Source organism: Phascolarctos cinereus, unplaced genomic scaffold (assembly GCF_003287225.1).
Source record: "Phascolarctos cinereus isolate Bilbo 61053 unplaced genomic scaffold, phaCin_HiC Scaffold_1;HRSCAF=81, whole genome shotgun sequence".
Taxonomy (NCBI): domain Eukaryota; kingdom Metazoa; phylum Chordata; class Mammalia; order Diprotodontia; family Phascolarctidae; genus Phascolarctos; species Phascolarctos cinereus.
Genome location: NW_027555514.1, coordinates 162,602,443 through 162,612,803, shown reverse-complemented (window position 1 = coordinate 162,612,803; position 10,361 = coordinate 162,602,443). Strand labels below are relative to the sequence as shown.

The 10,361-nt window shown below is 41.2% G+C and overlaps 1 protein-coding gene across 1 annotated transcript in view; it reads left to right on the top strand.

The window, feature by feature from the left end:
• The first annotated feature begins 1,384 nt into the window (after positions 1 to 1,384).
• The window catches only part of ECHDC3 (enoyl-CoA hydratase domain containing 3), a 46,221-nt gene continuing 37,244 nt past the window's right edge, over positions 1,385 to 10,361 (top strand). Inside the window, exons 1-2 of the mRNA XM_020999683.2 lie at positions 1,385 to 1,729; positions 8,584 to 8,705. Of these exons, the coding sequence (XP_020855342.1) occupies positions 1,560 to 1,729; positions 8,584 to 8,705 (292 nt within the window). The 5' untranslated portion in view covers positions 1,385 to 1,559. The remainder of the gene's footprint in view (positions 1,730 to 8,583; positions 8,706 to 10,361) is intronic.

Below are 10,361 nucleotides of genomic sequence, written 5' to 3'. Positions count from 1 at the left end.
TGGACTCTTGTTAACAATAAATATTCGACTATGAGTCAGAAGACCTGGGTCAAATTCTGACTTTGTCACTTACTATGACTGTGACCCAGGGCAGGTGACTTAACACAGAGAGGTTAAGTGACCTGCCCAGGCCTCCCCAGCTTCAGTTTCCTCATCTATAAAATGCAGGGATTAGTCTCAATGACCTCCAGCTCTATTATCTTATGGTACTGAAGTACTTTCAGCTGCATCACTGCAACCACATTGCTGTATCTGGATGTGCTTAGTTTAAAATGTACATAACTGTCTCTTTAAAAATTGTATCTGCATAACTATTTGATCATACCTGAACCTAGAATTTTAATCACATCATTCTTCATATTCTGTTGCACTTTATACAATAAATGATCATTAATGACTATAACAACATAACCTGAAAAAAGGAAAAACAAGAAAACTTTTTTAAATGAGAAAGAAGCAATAATGTATGGTTATCTTAAACTACATTCCAACTTTGTCCTTTCAGAAATTAAAGGGATTTTAAAATAATATCAATAAAAAATTTCTAGCTTCAGTGTGCTAAAAGTTTAAATTTCATTCACTGATGCAACCAGCCAGATATTCTTTCGTTCGTTCATTCAACAATATTAAAACCGTCTTGGGGATGATAAATCCTCTTTCGAATTTAAGCTCTTTAAGAGTAAAGACACACGCACACAACGCTCTATATCGGACAGTGACCTTGGAGACTCAAGATATTCAAAATAAATCAACGAAGATAAACTTGTACCAAGCTTCTGCAGTGTGGCCGTTACTAAGCCAGACTGACACAACCTTCTCTGGGATACATCTGTTGGCACCCACGAGGCTTTCAAACTGAGTGAATGTGCGAAAAATAAAATGTTGTTCTATTTGTGCTATATTTTCACATGTAGACGACCTTGGAGCTACCGCAGGGTGGATTTTGCGGTGGGTGAGAAGAGAACAATTTGTAGGACCAGGTGGGTGTCCATACCAGTTCCATTTACTCACTGATGATTTTTCTCTCTCAGATAAGTGCTTGGCTTGCTGGAATTGCCATCCTCAGGCAATCACTTTGTTACTCAGAAAGAAGAGGGGAGGGGTGGGAGGGAGATGCAACCAATACGCACCCCATCCCCACCAAACAATCCAAGCCAAACCAAACATCGACCACAAATCAGACAGAAACTACCAGATTTAAGATCTGGTTCCTTTTTTTTTCCCCTCTCGCTCTCCTTTAGCTGGGGGAGGAGTGGTGCCCTAGGCACAGGGAGATAGACATACACCAGGCAAATAGACTTTCTTTTGCGGTGCCCGGGGGTCTAGGGGAAGGCCGTTAGGAGCGCCCCGCCCCGCCCCGCCCCGCCCCATCTAAGCCGGGGCGGGGAGCGCGCTGGCCTTTCAGGATTCCCCAGGTGTTGCTCGAGGGCAGTCCTCCGCTCGGGTTAGGGGACGTCCCTGCCCCCTGGCACGGCTGCAGAACGGCTCTGGTCGCCTAGGTGTCAGCAGCGAGCCCAGATCGTCTACGTCCCTCTCCCGCTGCAGGGCTCTCCCGTTCAATGGCCGCCGCTATTGGCCAGCTAGCTGCTGGGGCCCGAGGGCCCAGCCGCTTCCTGCGCTGCGGGCGGGTTCTGCTCACCTCCGGCGACTGCAACCGGGGAGCGGCCGGGGCGAGGCAGCCTCAGCCCGAACAACAGCTCACCATCTGCCGGCAGCTGGATGGCATCAGGTCAGGCTCCGCGGGGCCCGCGCAGAGCCTCCCCCCAGACAGGCCCTAGCTCTCTTTGGTGTGCTGGGGACAAAGGCGGTCACTGGGAGCAGCTGCCTCTGGGCACCAGGAGTTTGTTCGTTCTCGTTTGGGTGGGGGCCTGCAGGGGCTCTTTGCCGCCTACCGCAGAAGTCTAGGCTGCAGAGTGGGCCGAGGGCCGGCTTGGGGTAAGATAGGTGGGGGAGGGGGAAAACCCAAAAAGAGGCGAGCTCTTCCAGAAAGGTTGTTGAGTCCATTTCCGGAATGGAGATGGGGCAAATGTGATAATACAGTAAAGAGATTTGCAAACCTAAAAAAAAAAAGTATATAAATGTTAGCCATTATCATTATTATTTGCCCCTACTAATACATCCTGGGGGCTGCACATTTAGGTATCTGCCCAGCTGATGTGTGTAATGGCTTTGGCAAGTACTATCTGAAGAGCTGGAAGGGACGTTTAAGGAGGCAGTTTTGACCCATTTAGGGCCTCCTGTGCAGGAGAGGCCTTGAACTTTGTTACATGCTAGAGGGATTTAAGGGAGGGCGGTTCAGTTAGTCCCAAATACGTCGAATATCTATGGTCATATTTAAAATAAAAAGAAAAGAAAACACATACCAAAAAACCAAACCAAAACAAAACCCAGACCTCACTAGTAGGTGCTTTCTGGCCCAGTTAAGCAACTATGGAAGTGCTCTCAGAGGGAGGCTTGTGACTTCTCAGGAAGTCCTTCAAAACAATGTTAACTTGAAAAAAAAAACCAATGTTAGTTGTTTCAGACAGCTTAGTACAGCACGTTCAGTAGTATCAACAGATCAATATGGGGTGTATGCCCTTTACCAAGGATACATTCCCTGTGTGGTGGTAATTAACAGGATAGAATATATACGGAATAGTACTCAGTTCTTGTCCCCTACACATCCTACCCCATAACCCTTTTTAAAAACTCTTTTCCTTTAAGAAGCTCACAAGTATACCTTTGCACCAGCCATAATAAACACATCAGTCAGTCAGTCAACAAGCATTTATTAAGAACCTACCATGTGCCAGGCATTATGCTAAGCATCGAGGATACAAAGAAAAGGGAGGGAAAGACCAGTCCCTACTCCCAAGAAGGAGCTAGGTGGTGCAGTGGATAGAACAGGCTTAGAGTCAGGAAGAGGTGAGTTCACATCTGTCCTTAGACATCCACTGTGTGACCCTAGGCAAGTCACATAACCCTGTTTGCCTCTGTTTCCTCATCTGTAAAATGAGCTGAAGAAGGAAATGGCAAACCACTCCAGTGTCTTTGCCAAGAAAACCCCCAGATGGGGTCATGAAGAGTTGGACACAACTGAAAACAACTAAACAACAGCTCTCAGGGGCTGGAAGTATAATAGGGAAGACAACATGCGAACAGCTATGTACAAACAAGATACAGGATAAATTGGAGATTATTTCGGGGGGGAGGGTATTAATGAGATTGGCAAAGCCATCTTGAAGAAGTGGGATTTTAGAATCTTGAAAGAAGTCCTCCCTCCCAAGTATACCCCTTTGCCCAGTTAGTCAGGGTTCCCCAACCTTCCCAGTATTGGGGACACCAGAATGTGGTTCACTAACCAAGATACTTATCTCAACAGAAATGGTTGCATGTGATTCCTTTGAAAGGCACAAAAGCTGGGGAACTGATATGTAATGTGAAAGGGAATGCATTTTAACTCCTCCATGCAGAATATCTCTGCTCCCTCTGTGTATTCAATAGTTTGAATCCCTGCCTTACTTACAAAAGATCGTAAGTTTGATTCCTGGTGCGGCATCTGGGTGGCAACAAAATGATCGGGTCAAAGGCTGTAACCCTGGGAGACCCACAAATGGACTGGAATTTTTTCTCTTCCATTATACAACTTGCACATCATAAAAAAAAATCTAGTTTCCTTCATAGAAACTCGGTCCCAACCACATCACTAGAATGTGTCTGTTCCTAGCAACCGGGTCTGGGCACCCTGTTCCAGTAACACCCCATGTGTACCTGCCCTCCTTTTGACAACTACACATGAATATACCAGTTAAGGTATTTTATGAATCTGTGGCAGTGTTATCACTGGTTTCACCATGTTTTCTACTATTGTATTGGACTGTAATTTATTGACTGTGGCTTTAAGATTGTCAAGTGTTTTCGATTGCATGTTTTTAAGTTGAATAAGAGAAAAATGAAGGCCAGAGTAATTTTAATTTATAAGAAAGCAATAGGAAGTATAGAGGGAGGCCTTTCCTGATTTTACACACACACACACACACACACACACACACACACACACACACACACACACGAGTGCTTTCCTTCTGAGATTACTTCCCATTTACATTGTATACCTTTTGTGTGTATATATATTGTATGTATCTACCTAGTTGTTTGCATGTTGTCTTCTTTAACTATAATATGAGCTCCTTTAGGCCAGGGACTGTGTGTTTGCCCGTCTTTGTTCCCTTAATGCTTAGCACAGTGCCAGGCGTGTATTAAGTGCTTAATAAATGATAACTGACTGATTGACTGACTGATAAGCTCAAAAGCTCTGGATTTGGTGTCCAGGAGAGACTTGGGTGCAAATCCTGCCTCTGACAGCTATGTGAACATAAGACAATTCATTTAACCTTTTGTCCTCAGTGTTTACATCTGTAAAGAGGGGGACTAATGTAGCACTTATTTCGTAGGTTTTCATGAAAATTAAAGGAGACGTATGTGTGGAAAGCATTTTGCAAAAACTTGAAGCACAGGACCTGACACATAGTCAGCACGTTGTAAATGTTTATCGATTGATTATAGAAATGTTATCTATAATAATAATGGACAGCTAAGTGGTACTGTGCATAGCATGCTGGGCCTGGAGTCAGGAAGACTTAACTTCCTGAGTTCAAATCTGGTCTCAGACACTTAACTAGCTCTGTGACCCTGGGCAAGTCACTTAACCCTGTTTGCCTCAGTTTCCTCATCTGTAAAATGAGCTGGAGAGAGAAATGTCAATATATCTTTGCCAAGAAAATTCCAGATGGCATCAGGATAAGTTGGACACCACTAAACAATAAAAATGAAGATGATGATGATGGTTAATAAATATAGTAGATAAATCAGAATCCCATTCATTTGAGAAGACATAATTAGTAGCTATTTTTTAATACTAATGTTTTGTTTATTTCCTCTTAATTTTTGGAAACTGTTAGCACACAGCCAGTAATAAACACTACAAGCAATAAGCTAATATATATGTGTGTGTGTGTATATATATATATATATACACACACACACATATATATGTATAATTAATAAAACACTTTTTTCACTGAATATTTTCAAAAGAATGAAAAGAGTTGGTCAAGGACTGAAGAAGAGGCAGCCATTGTACCTGTTAACTTCCAGCCACGACAACACTTTAATCTCTCTCACTTTTGTTTCTTTATGAAATTTAAAGAGGTGTTGGTGAGGAAGGTTATACTAGTTGATTTCTGAGGTCTGGTCCAGCCCTAAGCCTCTATGATGCTATAAACCATTGAAATCTAATCTCCATGTTTGGAATAACTTAGTTAAAAAAAAAAAACAAAGGCAGCTACATAGGAAGTGGATAGTGCACTGGTCCTGAAGTCAAGAGGACCCGAGTTAAAATCCGGCCTCAGATGCTTGACACTTACTAGCTGTGTGACCCTGGGCAAGTCACTTAACCCCATTGTCTAGCCAAAAACAAATAACACAATGCCTAAGTAGTCACAAAAGCTAGTTTGTTATTCCTAAGTCAACAAGTATTCTTTATTGTTGTTTAGTTATTTTTTAGTTGTGTCCAACTCTTCAGGGTTTTCTTGGCAAAGATACTAGAGGAATTTGCCATTTCCCTCTCCAGCTCATTTTACAGATAAGGAAATGAGGCAAACAGGGTGAAGTGACCTGCCCAGGGTCACACAGCTAGTAAGTATCTGAGGCCAGATCTGAACTCAGGAAGCTGAGTCTTCCTGACTCCAGGTCTGGCACTCTATTCACTGAGCCATGTAAGTATTCCTTAATATGTAAGGATTTTGTTATTCCTTTTTAGATAATAAGTCCAGGATCCTAGATAATATTTCCCATGAATTATGGTTGAAAACATCTCCATCACACTAGCATGGTGAGATATAGGGATGACATAATGTAGGCCTGTGCTGTGCTAGGTCATGATGATATCACTAAAGTTAACCTGTGAGCTTAATGTTGGCAAGATGCATTCTTTGTCTGTTGCCCTATAAAGCAAGTGGGCATTGGTCGGTGAGTGGGGAACCCATTTTGGGATTTGGGTAATGTGTAGAAGAATGCATGTACCTGCCTTGATTGGCCCCCATCAAGGCTTGGGGGGGGATCTGTGTGGTTGCTTCAACTGGCCCCCCATTGAGGCTTGAGGGAATGCTGTAGGAGTTAGCATTTCCATTATCAGCAAACTCTTTCGAGAAGGCTAGACTAGAATAAAGTAAGCTTATTTAACCCCTTTGAAGCTGTCTTCCTGTCTGACTGGATCAAAAGTGAACCTGTGCTAGAACACCTGCTGGTGTTAGGAGCCCTCCTGTGTTCTCCTGCCCGACGAATGGTGTTACCTGTGTGTTTACCTGTGAAACACCTACAATGTGGTCAGTACTGACTTCTAAGCTCTGCGTAATTTTAGACAAAATACTAAACCACTGTTTGTCGGTTTTCTTTCTTCTTATAAGATGGAAATATCAGCCCTCTTTTGATAACCCTACTTCAGCCACATAAGATTTCTTAACTTCAGCATGAATGTGAGAAAACTGGGAGATAATTAACCAAAAGCAATCGTGCTATCTATACTATAAATGACTAAGTGACATAAAATGGTCTTTTTTTTTTGTCTCCTGCATGGCTTTCAGAATTCAGGTGGAGGTGGCAACTAACAGAAAGCAGAGTTTTCTTCTATATGTAACAGGTTTTCTCCAGCAGTCACTGAGATAGATAAGCCTTTTCCCTTTCCTAGTTCCTGGTAATAAATAGCTTTACAGGCTTAGTTGGAATAGAAGTTTCCTTTTATAAACAGTGCCATCAAAATTGCCTCCATATTGATCATCTGCTAAATACTACACAATGAATTTCATGCCTTACTCTTTAAAAAAAAAAAAAAGAAAGAAAAGAAAAGAAAAGACCCAGACTCTAGGCCAGAACAGGCTGAGAGTTAAAATAATTCACCAGCCAAAATGCTAATAAGACATGGAGTCATAGCTACTACCAGGTAGGCTCTAGAGTGCTTGGGATCTCCTGGGTGGAAAGGGGCGGGGCAGGGATGGGAAGGAGGTTACTGCAGCATTGTGCCTATTGCCAGAGTTTTAGGGGACTTGGATCCTTTCCAAAATTTTGCTTTGAGCCTTGAAATTTACTTTAAACATATCCCATTGACAGGGTAGTAGCCTTTATGATGTTTCCTGAAGCAAGAATACTTCCCCCCCCAAATGGAAATGTTTATAAGCAGCATTATGATACAGTCGGGGAAAGTGCTGGATTTGGAGACAGGGGACCAGAGGTTAAATGCTCTTTCTGCCATTTACTTGGGGGAAAAAAATAGTTTCTCTGGGTCTCATTTTCTTCACCTTTAAAATAAGGGAGTTGTACTAGATGACCCTTGAGATCCCTTTCTGTTCTAAGCTTGTGATCCTATGGCAGTTCTCTTGGCTCTCCCAAATAGAAATTTTGAGCTGAACGAGCTTAACACATGCAGCAACTTATATACATATAAGTAAATACTGTTTAAGGAAAACAAAAGAATGAACATCACATGCATTTGAAGAGAACCACAAAATTGAAATGACATCCTGGAACTACCCAAGAATCATTATTATTCTGATTGAACTGGGATTAATTCAGTCACCAATTGGGACCATAGCAAGGGATGTTATTTATGGAGGGACCAAATTGCCCTACATTGCAGTGAGGAATATGAAATCCATCAAAGAAAGGAAAAAGTAATAATGAAAAAAATCTAGGTGGAGAGTGACAGGAAGCTGATGTCAAATATAAAACAGTGAAATTGCATTTGACTCGTTGCTGATTTCTGTCCTGTTTTTATGACAGTAATAATAATCCATTTCTGCATATAGACAACAGGATGATGATCAACATTATTAGAGTCAGCACGTGGGGTATCATGAAACAGTGATCAGGCAACTTTGTGTGTACAAAGGCATTTTGTTAGATGGTTTTGTCTCTGAATATAAATTTTGTCCTTTTGTTCTCACACATTAGCAGAATTCTGCTGAATTATAGGACTCCATGAAAAGGGAGATGAGAAATGCTGTCACGTAGACATCCTGACAAATGTGCCAGTTTCTGTTCTCCCCTAGAATGGGTGATGGGAGCTCAGGGGAGGGGGAGGAGGAGTTACGGTCATATTTGACTCTTTTCCTAACCTAATTCTGAAAAAAACATCTGGAAGGAATCAGGTGAAGGAGCTGCTGTTTTGTCAGATTCTTTCTGGCTCCTGCCGCTGTCATGCAAAACTTGGAGCTTCTCAGCAGAGGACAATGATTTCAAAACTACTGTGCCTTGTCCTTTCCATGAAGGTGACAGTAATGTTTTTGACAGGAAGCCCAGAGAAAAAGAGAAATAAATCAAGAGAAGCGGATAAACCCAACCCTACCTTTCAAGTATTCTTTTCCTTGTTTTGACTTGAGTTGTGACTCCAGCTAGTTGACAGCTACTGTAAATTGCAGAAACTAAGCAGTACTGGATCAGTTTTTTTTTCTTTAAAAAAAATTCCCAAATTAGAAAGGAAATTGGAGGGGTTCTAACTTGTTTTGAAGGATACATGACCTAATAATTATGAAATGTTCTTCACAGGACCATTATCTTGAATAATCCAAAGAAAAGAAATGCTCTGTCATTACGTATGCTGAAATCTCTCCAAAATGACATTCTCCACGAAGCTGAAAGCAAAGATCTAAGAGTCATTATCATTTCAGGTATTTTCTTAATAATAAGAGTTTGGTCTTGAGAGTATATTTACCTATCCCAGTGCTCTATTTGTTTCAGGAAAGATTTATCTCACTTCGGAAGTTAACCTGGCAATTCCTTCGTATTTAGGTGGCGAATTTTTAAGTGCTGATTTCTAGGTGTGCAAAATGGTAATGTGATTGGGACGTTGGCAAAATCTCTATCTGTGGTATAGATTACAGCATCATTAATAATGAGCATTGATCAATAAGAACATTTCTTTTCCTTCTTCTTACTGTTGGGTGGTGTGCATTGCCAGTTTCAGTAATAGTGATCTCCTACTCAAATTTCAGTAGTTGGTTTGTAATGTACCTTCAAAAACTTCATTCGTTTCTCTCATTGCCCCTGCAAAAAAAAAAATGCTTTTTTTGGATGACTTTTTGTATACCCTAAGTTTTGTTTTGTATCAACAGCCACTGATCTTTATTTGAAGAATGTTAAGTAACTAGGGGATTTTTTTGGCATGGTGTTGGTGGTGGAAAGAGAATTTGCCATTAAAACTAGGTTTTGTCATCCTAGTTTTGTCATTTTGAGCAATTCATCCCAAAACTGTGATACATCAGATGGCTTGCTGTCTTGGGAAAGGGGGTGTGGAGGAAGGGAGGGAGGAAAACATTTGGAACTCAAAATCTTATAAAAGTGAATGTTGCATATTATCTTTACGTGTAATTGGAAAAAATAAAATACTATTAAGTGGGGGGAAAAAACACCAAAAAAACTCTGATACAAATGTTTAAGCACTATATAAATGTGAGTTATGGTCACCTGCCAAGTGTTCATGATGCATAGGTCACCTGCCTCAACTGAAAAATGAATTAATGTACCTTCCAGCTTTAACATTCTATGCCTCTCACTTTAATATTAATAATAATAATTTATATAATGCTTTTATAAATATAAAGTACTTGTCTCATTCTATAGTCATAGAAAATCCTGTGAGTTAATAAAGCAGTGTTTTGTTGTTGTTGTTGTTGTTGTTTTCACCCTTATTTTACAGATGAAAAACCAGAGACCCAAAAAGGTTGGCTAACTTGCCCAAGGTTATGTAGCTAATAAGTGGAAGTCAGAACTTGAATCTAGATCTTCTGACTCTGAGCCCTATGCTCATTCTACTCTACCTCACTGGCCATCTTTGTTGCTGGCCAGTTGTCTGCTTGTCCAGGGTCCCCATTCGGCAGTCCTGTTAAAGGCACAGTAGTTTTCAGTGGAATTTCTTTTTAGCGACCTAATGCTTACAGATCCCTTTGTGCCTGGGAGTCTAATCGTGAAAGACTTGAGTTACAAATCCAGAACTTGGAGAATGAATTTTAGTTTTCCTTTTTTTAATTGCATATCTTCATCAGTTTCCCATTCTGATTTTGTTCACAATGTTACTTTTAGTTATCATTTTGTTTTTGTTCAGTTGTGTCTGACTCTTTGTGATCCCATGGACCATACTGTCTATGGAGTTTTCTTGGCAAAGGTACTAATCTGCCACTTCCTTTTGCAGTGGATTAAGGAAAACAGAAGTTAAGTGACTTGCCCAGGGTTACATAGCTACTAAGTGTCTGAGTCCAGATTTGAACTCAAGTCTTCCTGATTCCAGGGGCAATGCTCTATCACCTAACTGCCTCCTTCAGTTATCA